The 12,973-nt window shown below is 37.1% G+C and overlaps 1 protein-coding gene across 4 annotated transcripts; it reads right to left on the minus strand.

Moving 5' to 3' along the window:
- Nucleotides 1-269: 269 nt before the first annotated feature.
- LOC125245435 lies at nucleotides 270-12,013 on the minus strand. 4 transcript variants are annotated; one of them, XM_048156027.1, is made up of 8 exons: nucleotides 11,766-12,013; nucleotides 11,248-11,332; nucleotides 10,572-10,699; nucleotides 9,272-9,345; nucleotides 4,307-5,382; nucleotides 3,872-4,027; nucleotides 3,368-3,463; nucleotides 270-1,494 (listed from the first exon to the last, which is right to left on the minus strand). In XM_048156027.1, exons 5-8 carry the CDS (start codon nucleotides 5,372-5,374, stop codon nucleotides 1,201-1,203), a joined length of 1,614 nt encoding a protein of 537 aa, XP_048011984.1. In that variant the 5' UTR covers nucleotides 5,375-5,382; nucleotides 9,272-9,345; nucleotides 10,572-10,699; nucleotides 11,248-11,332; nucleotides 11,766-12,013; the 3' UTR covers nucleotides 270-1,200. The 4 variants fall into 4 exon arrangements, with proteins under 4 accessions (XP_048011984.1, XP_048011985.1, XP_048011987.1 ...); XM_048156028.1 differs by lacking the exon at nucleotides 10,572-10,699; XM_048156030.1 differs by lacking the exons at nucleotides 10,572-10,699; nucleotides 11,248-11,332.
- Between the last annotated feature and the right edge of the window lie 960 nt (nucleotides 12,014-12,973).

A 12,973-nucleotide genomic window follows, 5' to 3' on the forward strand; every position in this document is an offset into this window, starting at 1 on the left:
ATTGCTTTCTTATAACAAAATGCACTAGTATCATCCATTAACATAAAATACATTGTACCATTCGTTACAAAAACAAAACAAATGAACCAGATTAGCTGGAAGACAGCAAACACTGAGGAACTTGTGTGAGATTACATTAAACTGCAAATTTACATTGAGTCAATATTCCAAAACATCCTTAGTACAGCTTTAAATGTTCACAATAGTGGCTGTATATATATATATATATATATATATATATATATATATATATATATATATATATATATATATATATATATATATATATATATATAACACACACAGGAGAACTTTGGAGGAAAGCCTTTTACCACCCATTTGCAAGAGCACAACATATACAAATAACAAAATACACCAGTACTATACAGAACAAAAAATACTATAGTACAAGAACTGTCCACAGCTGCAACACAGTGCACACTGAGGACTTGATGCTGAAATTACAAAAAACTGCAAAGTTACATTCAAAAAATACTGTAATAGGAAAAAAAGAATGTAATATAACAAAATAGATTTTATGCTTGGCTGAGGTGAAAAAGTTGGTGTATCAATATGGAAACACTTACTGAATAAAATGAAACGTGACTTAAATGTCCACTGAAGCTTAAGCTCCTCTGAGAATAATAAAAATAGTGGCAAATGAAAACATCACATCTGTGTGGAGCAATGAGGAGGCTGTAACATTCTTACATGAAACTAACAAGAAATGTCATAATTCCATGTTTTCCACATGGTTCTCCATCGTTTGAACTTTGACTGGAGCTCTTTTAATGACGTCATCTCATTGTGTCCTCTTCTTATGCAATGCCTTAATGACGCAGACATCACCAACTGTTTATCTCAAAGCGCTTAACTTCTAATATTCATATGGCGTTAATGGATGGATGGATACATTTTGTGCTGAGTGTGGATAGAAACCTGGCTTATTTCCAGGATTGCAATTTTAATTTCAGGTGAATATTCTACAAAATCCAATGACAACTTTAAATGTTCACACCAGTGGCTATGTATTACAGTCCACCACTCACTTTGTTTTCAGTTTGAAACATCTTCTAGGGCTGCATTTTACATCATACTAAATGTTTTCTATCGCCTCCCAAACCAGATTTAAAAATGCAGCTTAGCGGCGTTCACAAGAGCGGCTGAAGAAATCCTACAGTCCAGCAATGATTTTGTTCTTTAGTCCAAGGACTTTGGGGAAAGCCTTTCTCCATCCATTTTCAAGAGCACTTTTTGAATGAATTCATAGGAGTATTTCAGCTCTTTGGGGTAAGCCATGTTCAATACATAGATGACTCCCAGCATCATTGCACATGCTTGGGCTACAGATCCAATGTTGTCCAGAATGATTTCTCCTTCAACATAAATGCCAATGTCATCATGTGCTCCAATTTCTCCACCCTCCTTGTTGATGACATATACGCCCATGGTGGAATTCTGCAGGTCTCTCTGGATGTCATCTCCTTCGATGTCCTGTATATTTGTAGAATATAAGAAAAACATGAATTTATGTAATAGATTTTAATGACCTGAAAATTCTAAATTTCTTTATATTTACAATATATAATTACACTGGTCAGTAAAACTATTGAAAATATTTTTGTCAGTTAAATAAAGGTTCATGTGAAGTAGGGCTGGGCGATATATCGCATGAGATCGTCACGCGCATTTCGTCAGTAAAGCCGGTTCCCTGATTACCGCTAAATCACCATCACCTGCTTTCAAATGAAGCGGCATTTAATAGACAGAGCCGTAGATCACTGAAAGCCACGCAATATCGCGTTCATTATCGAAGGCGATTCATCTGCGATATTGAACGCGATATTGCGTGGCTTGTCAGTGATCTACGGCTCTGTCTATTAAATGCCGCTGCATTTGAAAGCAAGTGATGGCGATTTAGCGGTAATCAGGGAACCTGGCTTTACTGACGAAATGCGCGTGACAATCGCATGCGATATATCGCCCAGCCCTAATGTGAATTAACAAACCACAGATTTTTGTTTTTATGGCATTGTGAAAAATATCCAAACTTTTCTGCAAATGGAGCAGAGACAGAAGTCAGAATGGATTGAGAGATGGACTAACACATTGTTGGTTTTGGTCTTTTAATTGAACAATAAGAAAAATAATGAATAAAGCCTGCCTTATTGTTCCAAGAACCAAACTGATGGTTTAAAATGTTTTAGCCAATTACTGAAAATCTCCAGTCCAGACACAGACAAATGTACATCATCCTGTGACAACATCCATGTTGTTTTACTCTGCAGGATTTCATTTCCTCAACATAAAGTTTGTCAGAGTCTGTTAATAATTACTGGATGTCAGAGTTCTTGAATGCACCAGGGTGCGTTTAGAAAATGGTACCTGCTTTGAAAACTGTGCAGCAAATTGTTGATTTTTATACAAATATTCTCAACCTTATGGCTACTTATATGGTTAAAATTAATTTTTTTAAAATTGATGCTTTGGAAAATGGTCAGTGGTAATGTTAAAGAACTCCGGTCAATTTTAACATTGAGCTAATTTTTTTGTAAATTTGGAGTGCTGTCAGTACAGAGAACAACGACAGAAATCGGTGTTGCCTACACAGTGTTATCCTGTTTTTAAAATTTGCACCCTGTTGACTTCAATGGGGCAAGTTTTAAACCTGCTTTTAGCCTCTTAACATCCTTGATGTGTCATTACAAATGCCCAGCCATGTGAGCAATTCCTTTAGAGTGAACACGGGTGAATCTGACTGCAGCAGATGTGAAAGATATGAATAAAAGTGATGTTAATTCAGCCAGTGCACATACCTGTATTTATTTCCTGTTTTCGGTTGAAGTCCACAGTAGTCGATTGTCGAGATCACGCGCGTGATCATAGGTAACTAAACCTATGCGCTTGAACTCGACAATCGACTACTGTGGACCAAAAAACAGGTTCTCTGTACTGACAGCACTCCAAATTTACAAAAAAATGAGCTCAATGTTAAAATTGACCGGAGTTCTCCTTTAATGCATTTGTCATCAATGGGCTAAAACATAAAAACACCAGTATGATCCTCTGTAGTGACATGCTTTAGTGGCTAGAGAATTTGCATTAGTTGATTTAAATAAACAGCAGGCTTCCACACTATAATAGCTCTAGACCCCAAAACACGACAGCATGTAGACTGTGATAGGACTACAGCTGCCATAGTTTTGGTGTCAACACACTGATTTTGTTATGCATCGGGTTTGTTTTTGTTGAATGCCCCTTTAAATTCATTTTCTTCTAACTAGTGGGTTAGTGACATTAGGATCTTAAAACATTTTATAATACAAGACAGTACATCTGATTGATAAATGCAATTACAATGACTTGCCTTATACTCCCGAATGAGATGTCCATCATCCTCACCAAGGTAGATGCAAAGTGCCTTGAGGACTGCTGCCCTTTTAAGATTGATGTCACTTGTAGCCTGTGTAAAAGGATTACAACTATTAAAATACAATAAATAATAAAAAATGTCTTGAAACTGTAGAATATTTCAAACCTGTGGTAACCTCAAAAATATATACACAATGACTTCATTATACATTCTGTAAATGGACTGCCTTCTTTAGCTAAAGAATGTTAGTGTATTGTGACTTAATTTTCATAAAATATCAGGTCTGAATGTGTAGGGTGATAGGGTGACAGTTCAGTCTGCATGGTAGGTGCAAATGTACCAAAAGGTCTCCGTTTTAAAACAAAAATGTAGTAGTGTGGATGTAGCCTTAGGAACCTTGCCCCTTACAAATAATCAAGGCTGGCACTAGACAGGTACATTTCAGGTTTCTCCACAGTGTATATGATATTTTCTACTAAAATGTAAAAACATGTTTACCTCTTGCAAGATCGCCAGATGTTTGGCTAGTTTTTGGCCAGAAACACCTCCCTTTTTGTTGAAAATAGATGTCAGCTGGGGTAAATGGCTGTCCAACTGAGCCATGAAGGTTGTTTCAAGTGGGACGGTTGTTATGCGCTGGAATTCAGCATTTATCTATTACACACACAAAAAAAACAACAGAAGACAAAGAGCACTGTGATCAGCCATCGGTGTAATGATATTTTGTAGCTATTAAATAGATATATTCTAATTTCCTTATATTAGGTGTACAGTGTGTTCTAGCCAGATGTATTGCTATCAATCAAGGGTAATGGCAAGAAATCAAAACTGGACCAGCAGCCTGCATCCTTATTTAAACCTTGCTAATATTTTTTTATATTTACAATGGGTCAAAGTGCAATGTAAAAACCCTGGGAGCAAGCATGTGCTTACCTCATCAATGTGAAAAAGTGCAGGCCACCTGGCTTTAAACTCTCCGGCAGCTGGATTTTCCTGCACTACCTCTTTTCTTCTGTAGGAGAATGTTTTTGACATCTTCTTTTTTACACATGATGCACTGTTTCTTTGTCTGACATCATTCAACATTTCAAGTCTGACATTTTCTAAGCTTTCATCCGTTTCACCAGCAGGGTGTGAAGGACAAAAGTTGACTTCAGCCTTTTTAGGCTTCTTTACATTTTTGGCTGGGAGGCAGTCATCACTACGTTTGTTTTTCAAAGCATTTACAGTCACTTCTGGAAAGCCAATTGTTCGCATCTTTGTTCTGTAATTAGCCATTTTATATTTTAGGCTAATCATCCAGCCATAGTAACCAGTGGCAGATGGTTCCTTCAAACAGGGAAATTTTTTGATGAGTGCCTCTGCTACATCATCTATTTGGTAATTTTGTGGGTACGCTGTATACTGGAAGATCTCCTCGGCTAGCTTCTCTAAGATGTCAGACTTTAACCCTGGAGTAATCTTCAGTTGAGTGCCAGTTTCTCTGAAGCGGTCATTTCCACGTTGAAGCTGCACCTCTACATTGTATGGAAAGTGAGGAATGGGGAATTCACGTGGCCATGCACGTGATCTCAATTCATTGTCTGAATGTGGCAGAATGATGGTGTCATCCGAGTCTGTTGTGGACAATGAGGCCTGTGAGGAAATGGGAGATGTTTGGTTGCTCACTGGTGCTCCAGATGATCCAGAAGTGCTGGGAGCATTCTGCATTACAGAAGATGGACTCAAACCCACATCATTTAGGGGGGTTAGAGTTAGGGTTGCCATGTACACCAACTTGATTGTACTTCTGTCCTTTATGTCTTGTACTGATGTAACATTCATGAAATCATTGTTGAAGTCAGGATCCATGAATTGAATACGAAAGTCTGTTTCAATTCCAAATGCTTGGCAAATTGTATTGTGGAACTCTGCCAAAGTTTCTGGCATTCCTGAATGGAGATCAAGTCTTCTATAGTCATCGTCGCCCACAATGACTCTCAACTTCAGATGCTGTGCCATTCTTCAATCTAATTGTTAAAAAAAAAAAAAAAAAAAAAAAAAAAAGGTAAATCAGAATTTCGTACTATTGTTACTTAGGTATAACTTTTTATGAACCGAACCAGAGCAGGAACATACCACCATACAATTCCAATCTGTAATGTTATTCTGCACTTGAAAACACAATGAATTTTTACCGTTACTTTCTTTGCGTGGAATGAAGAACACTGAGATATTTTTTTCTTTGTTTGTGGTTGTGTGGTAGTTCTTCCTTTGAACATGATATATTTAAACTGACAGATTTGAACACTAATTTGTATTATTTTAGTCACAAATGTTTTCCTTAACATGTACATTTATATAATGGCAACATGAGGGTAGTTTAGTACAGGGAGATGTCAGATGATTAGATTGGATTTCCCTAAGAAAATTCTTTCTATCATTACTAAAAACAAAATTATTCCTCCTGTAAGAAATGTTAGGCTGCCCTCTTGTTACCATATTTAGTGTATTAGTGTATGAACTCATGCAGCGTATGAACACAACACGAACTACCATAATCCAACCTTGTATCTGTATGAATCGTTTAAGTGTCACCATTCGCCGGCCTCCAATCCTGTAATCTGCCAAGGGGTACTGGTCCAACAAGGCACCAAGTTGAATGAGGGAGACTTCTGAAGTGGGACATAACTCAAATGCCCTAAAATGCTCCCTATACCATGCATCAAGCTTTTTAACAATAAAGCTCAAGCTTTTCTCCACTACAACCATCTGGATAACCTCTGCAAACTCTGGTAAGCCACCTACAGAGCCATGAACAACAACCATACCTTCTCTGTAGTTAACTCCATTAACAGACGCATTCTTTGTGAGTTGAATGTGAGTAATATCAGGGTATTCCAACTGCAGAACCTTCTGCACATCCTGATGCAAAATGTCAACAGAGACAGTTGAGACAGCTGAGACAGTCAAGCTAGAAGTTTCGGTTGTGGTTGACGCCAAGTTATAAGCAATCATGAACTGATGCTTCACCGCCATGGACAAGAGTACGTTTTTAAAGCAGCGTGTGTGACGGACCACCTGCTTAAAAAAACTGTGTTTCGCCTCAAACCTCATTGTCCACAACCCAACTAGTGGACCAAAAAATCTGATCATCTGTGGATAATGTTCCACAAAATGATGTTTCGGCAACAGGTTTAGACCAGGAAAAACCTCTTGTAACCTAGCTCTATGGTCACAAATCTTGGCTTCAAGGAAAGCAATGGATTGTGTTGTGTGCACTGGTGCAACAACTAGCTCAACGATATCTTTAAGGTCCAAAATGACCTGCCAGGCAGGTTCATCTGGGGGCACCAAATGTCCAATCAAAAGCGGAAGCAATCGCAAAAGACACCAATTTTCATGCGCATTTCCTCCAATGCTTTTCTTCAGCATGAATGTCCTGGGAATAGCATGAGGACGATTACTTTTGTCTGTCCACTTGTAAGGAAATTTCTGAATGGACTCATTGAGTTTGTCAAGTGTGAAATACTTTTTTGAAATTAACAAGTTGAGGCAGTGTGCCAACTCAACTGGTAATATGCCTTCAAAGATGTCATGTGCAACATCTGGAGGGTAGCCTGTGCAGACATTAAAATGAGAAAGATATGAAGAGAAAACACACTTCCTTTTAACACCGTAACAAGGTTGTGCATTGTCCTGTGCTGATCTAACATGCATTTCATGCATCTCTTTGCTTCGGAGAGTAAATGTCCCTGAACTCACTTCGCGCTCCTGAATTTCCGACTTTTTTGCCACACAAAAGCGGCAAATGTATTCACCTGCAAAACTTTCAATAAATCCAGCAATTCCATGTGCCCCCAAATTGTCTGCTACAACACACTGTATTGTGCCTTTAACAAAATCTCCAAGCTGAGCAATAAAAATACCTTGACTTTCCAAAATGGCAAGATCCCTCAACAAGGGCTCTAGTACCTTTTCATAGCCATATTTCCTCACATCATCAGATCTGCAGAGTAAGGCCAAATAAATTGAAGACAATGAAGAATGACAACCTGGTGGTAAATTGCTGAGAGTCCAGTAAACGCCACAGATCTTGTGCTTTTTACGAGATGTGCCAAGTGGATTACAAATTTCGAAATCATCCACATAAAAATTCAACAACACTCGCACCTCACCTTCTGACAAAAAATGGTTATCCTTGAAAAACTGACCATCTCGAAAAGACTCGTATTTCACTTCTCCTCTGCCCTCTGATATGAGGTGATTATCTAATGCTTTGTTAAGAATGTGACCATTAGTAAAAAGCTGCTGTAAAAACTTTAATAGTGGAACATACTGCAGCGTTCTTTTATCTTTGTCATCCAAGATATATTCTATGGGTTCCACAACTTGAAAATTGTCTCTGTAGTATTTTTTGCGCTTAAAGGATGTTGCCAAAGGACAACCTTTGCCAATTGACTTATAGACCGGATTAGATGTACACAGGGCCGATGCAAGTTCGTCAATGACTGACTTGTCAATTTGCAGGTTGTAACTATTCAGTGTGTCATGTATCACATTTCTTGTACTACACAAAGATGCTGTGCTCAACAAATATTGAAATTCTTCCAGCAATTCATCAATTGCAGCACTTGGCACATGAAAAATATTTTCCAGCTTTAATAACACTGCAGCAATTTTTTGTTCTATTATCTCTGGCTGATCCTTTGACTTATCTAAATCAATGTCATCAGACTGACTTTCATTACAGAATTCTTCACTGTCTGAAACACCAGGCTCTTCAGTTTCAGCTACACTAGTTCCCTGGACTACACCATGCTTAAAATCTCTCAACGTATGTAAGCTGTGCTTCCGACTTTTATGCGACTTGAAGGTGCTGTATACATTGGATGTGTATTCACAGCCTTTAAACATACATGTGACTGTCTCATTGTTTTTCAGATGATGGCCTATGTGCACAAAATAATCATGTTCTGTTCCAAGTTCACTACAGCCACATAAATGACAGGAAAATGAAGTAAATATGTCAGAGTGCTTTAAGGTATTTTCGTGATTCCTTGACAAATGTGACAAAAGTGAATTCCAAGTCGTAAATACGCATGGACAATTAGGGTATATACACTTAATATGATGGCCACGCCCAAAATGACTATGTTTTAGTCTGTAATGTTTAAGAATTTCTGATCGCCTAGACACTTCCGCACCACAGTCTTTACACTGCCACATAAACTAGAGAAACCACAAAGAGAGAAAAGGGGACAAAAATCAAACATTAGTGATGGTGTCATAACAGTCACATCCGGGGCATGGTGATCCGCTTCAACTTTGATTACATAAAGCTATGCTCTGTAAAGACAACTAAATGTATAGTTTTTTGTGACTTAGTTTGGGCCACGGAATCTCATATTAAGCAAACAGAAGCTTTACTCAACAGATTAAGGGCGTACTCACACTCAGCACGGAACTCGCACATAAACTCCACTGTGCCGTGCGAGAGAGCGCTTTTCTCAAAAGAGTGCAGTGTTTCCTAGACAAGGAAAGCATAACCGTGGGGGGACAATCGTGCTTGGGCACGGTACAAGGCAACCGGGCCTAGTGTGAGTACGCCCTAAGAGTAACAGTGTATCAGTGGCAGATTTACTTTGCACTGCTGTTAGTAATTACTGTTATAGAAAGAACAAATACACACAAGCACGCCTAGCAGGAAGCTAGACATGAAGAAAATGTCTGTGTACTGGTACTTTTATAGCAGCACTTCTCTATGAATTATATGATGATAAAGTACCAGCGTTGAGATCCCCCCCATAAATAAAGAACAAAATGTATACCACACAGTTGCAGAACATTTTTAGCTTTCTCCGTAGCATCACTGCTGTGATCAGTATAGCTGTTAAGATGCATGTTAAATGCACTTACCAAAACAATATGAGCTCCCCAAAGAATTAGGTTTTGGTCCACATCACACCAAGACAATCAGATATGAGAATAACCTGCAACAGAAATAAAAATGAGCAGGGATTAAAAAGATAAATTGTAAGCATGTTGAGGAAAAAAGTAATTGTCCAATAATCACAAACTTGTGTCAGCACAAAACATGTTAAAGCCCACGACTCAAATCAGATCACTACAACCTAATTTCTGTCCAAGTCCAAAATTTAATAATACCTTATTACTATAAAAAAATATCCAACAAATGGCAGATTAAGAGGGTGGAAGTGGACAGACAGACATGGACTTCATTTTCAGGAAAGATTATTTTAATTATCAACTTATTTATTCACAGCGGGACTATTTTCTTGCAAGCGTGTTATTCCTCTTATAAATTACTTAAGAGCATTTAGAAATGACATCAGAAAATAATGCTTTCAAAGCTTTAGATGCTCTAAGCATACAGACAGGAAATTATATGAAACAAGAGGGGTATATTGAAGTTTCTGGAAATTGTGTGAATTAAGTACAAAATAGATTTGGTTTCTTAAATTAACTACCATTGTTTGTACAACAATGCATGAAATATAAACACCTGTACAATGTTTTAGAATAAATAATTGTGTAAGGTTATTTACATCGTGTCAGATCATATTATATGGCGATTTTTTATAAACTGTTTGTGAAATCAGAAACAGAAAAATCTCTTCACAATGCAGTCCACAAGCCTACAACTACTAAGTACATTGTGAGATATAACTGAGTCAACAAGTCAAGACCCCTGCCAGCTCTTAGTTTTGTAAATTTAATTAATTTGTTAATTTAATTAAAATTAATTAATTATTTTTTCTGTCTTCATGCCATATCACTAACTATTAATATTTGTATTTTTCATGTTCCACTTCTATACTAAAAGTATTAGTTTGAAATTGGGAGCAATAAATGCAGTGCCAACATAATTGGTCTTTGTGTTTAGAGCAGAAACAAAGTTGAACAACATCAACCTGCTAGCTAAACCCACATTCTTATCCCTGTCGTCTTCTGCCTACCACTTCAGGTTAACTGGTCTTTCACTGGACTATCGGCTGTGGTCGTACTAGCTGGTCCTCTCGTGTCATCTGCAAATCTCCTGCTATTTAGTTATGAAACATTTGCATGCTTCTACTACATGTACTTTCAGCCCCACCTTTACGTTTTAAGCTCTGATAAGGCGAGTCGGATACCGTCCACGAGGACTGCTACCCATGCCGCTACCACGAAAGAGAAGCTTGTTTTTTTTTTTTCCTACCCGCATTCCGCGAAGACCTGCCTCTGATTGGCTAGTGTTCGTTGCATTCGTTGGTTAGGTTTGCGCAAGTGGAGTGACAGGCCTTGAAAAATGTCACGGTCGGTCGGAGCGGCAGAGTAGGGGCGGGTCTACAGGTGTGAAAAAAATACAAACTTTTAAAGAAACGGTAAATTCAGGCACCCAACGTTACCTAGGCCTGCCATTATGATTATGTAGAAACATAAATTCTTGCCGTCAGTGCACATTAACCACCTTTTACCAACATGATTTCACAGGTGTATTTTGTCCTAATGTTAACACATTGACAAAATTAGAAAACATGCTTACAGCCAGTCAGGAATAACGTTAATGTAATGTTAGGCTTGGCCAGTCTAACGTAACGTACAAGCCTAGACAGCAAGGAAGGTGCAGCTACAATTAACGTTAACATTCGTAAAACTGTTTTGCTTTTATTCGGCTTCCACAAACTAATAAATAAGTCAAGACAAACACTGAATTCACCAAGCATTTAACACTTAAGCTAAGTTAACTTACTAACCTTACACAACTCACGTGGTTAAGCTAGTCGCTGAACCTTATCTAATGTAATTTATATAAAAAAAACACACAAACTTAGCATTAGCTAAACACTGTTTAAGTAACAAATATAACACACCAATGATTATATATTGCTTACCGAAAATGCAGAGCTGGATGCAGCATTCAAACGAGTGCATCACGTTCAATCCCCAAAGCCTTGGCGCCTTCAGAAAAAAATGTGTCTGCACATGCGCAGACCGGACAGTATATGGAAATTAAATGAAACGTATTTTTTTCTAATTACTTTTAATTGAATGAAATTAACTTGTTTTAAACAAGGGCAGTGAATTTGAAAATTAGTTACAGCTACAATTAACGTTAACATTCGTAAAACTGTTTTGCTTTTATTCGGCTTCCACAAACTAATAAATAAGTCAAGACAAACACTGAATTCACCAAGCATTTAACACTTAAGCTAAGTTAACTTACTAACCTTACACAACTCACGTGGTTAAGCTAGTCGCTGAAACCTTAGCTAAAGTAATTTATATAAAAAACACACAAACTTAGCATTAGCTAAACACATTTTTTTTCTATAAAATGTTTTAAAGTGTAAACAGAACCCTGTTTAAGTAACAAATATAACACACCAATGATTATATATTGCTTACTTACCGAAAATGCAGAGCTGGATGCAGCATTCAAACGAGTGCATCACGTTCAATCCCCCAAGCCTTGGCGCCTTCAGAAAAAAATGTGTCTGCACATGCGCAGACCGGACAGTATATGGAAATTAAATGAAACGTATTTTTTTCTAATTACTTTTAATTGAATGAAATTAACTTGTTTTAAACAAGGGCAGTGGATTTGAAAATTAGTAATAAAAAATAAGTAGGATTAAATAACACATTAAAATCAGTGAAATTAACCAGATAAAAACATGTAACATTTACAAGGGGTCAGAATCATTTTTTTCAGTGTGTGCACAAACCAGTCATAAGTCACATGGGTATATCTGTAGCAATAGCCAACAATACATTGTATGGGTCAAAATGATAGATTTTTCTTTTATGCCAAAAATCATCAGGATATTAATTAAATAATTGTGAGTGGATATGCATTGCTAAGTACTTCATTTGGACAACTTTAAAGGAGATTTTCTCAATATTTTGATTTTACACTCTCATATCAATGAAAAGATAATTTATTCAGCTTTCAGGTGATGTATACATTTCATGTTCAGTTTCAATTTTATTTTCAATCATTATTATGTGGCTAATATAATTTGCAATGAAAATGTTGAATTATTGAGAAAGAATACAAAGAATTAAAAAATGTTCAAATCAACACAACTGTTAATTTTAAAGCTGAAACTGTGTCATTTCTGTGACACTATAAACCTGTTGTATAAGCATTTTCACAAATGTGATAGCATTGTGTAAACATCATGTGAGAAAGAGAACATGAGCAGCTGCTGGAATCAACATTACCTTCAATATATCAGTCACCTTAAATGAATGGAAGATTGTTGCTGTTGTCAGTAAATATGCACTGTAAAACCTTGCTGTAAAACAACAGCCAAATTCTGACAGTAGTTTGCCATTTTCCATTAAAACAGTAATGTGATCAATGTACTGTAGATACAGTAAAACAATGCATTCTGTAATATATATTGAGAAAAGTTGCCACAGAAATATACAGTGAATTAACAGACCTCAAATTCGAAACTCAAGGTGATGATACACGGGGCAACTTTTGAGTGATATTGCCAAGCAATGTTGCTTGGGCACTTTCCCATTGAGAATGAGCAACACATTTCTATCTAGATACTTTAGATCGGTCCTGGGCAATTTTTTTGCGATCCTCCAATCAGAATGCTAACA

The sequence above is a fragment of the Megalobrama amblycephala genome, linkage group LG14 (assembly GCF_018812025.1).
Source record: "Megalobrama amblycephala isolate DHTTF-2021 linkage group LG14, ASM1881202v1, whole genome shotgun sequence".
NCBI lineage: Eukaryota > Metazoa > Chordata > Actinopteri > Cypriniformes > Xenocyprididae > Megalobrama > Megalobrama amblycephala.

Excerpts from the sequence above, each read along its gene's own strand:
- LOC125245435 (XM_048156030.1), bottom strand. The coding sequence starts at position 5,374 with ATGGCACAGCATCTGAAGTTGAGAGTCATTGTGGGCGACGATGACTAT. Across the intron at positions 3,464-3,871 it reads ATCTGGCGATCTTGCAAGAG|GCTACAAGTGACATCAATCT; the intron begins GTAAACATGTTT and ends CCTTTTACACAG. Across the intron at positions 1,495-3,367 it reads ATCTCATTCGGGAGTATAAG|GACATCGAAGGAGATGACAT; the intron begins GCAAGTCATTGT and ends ACAAATATACAG.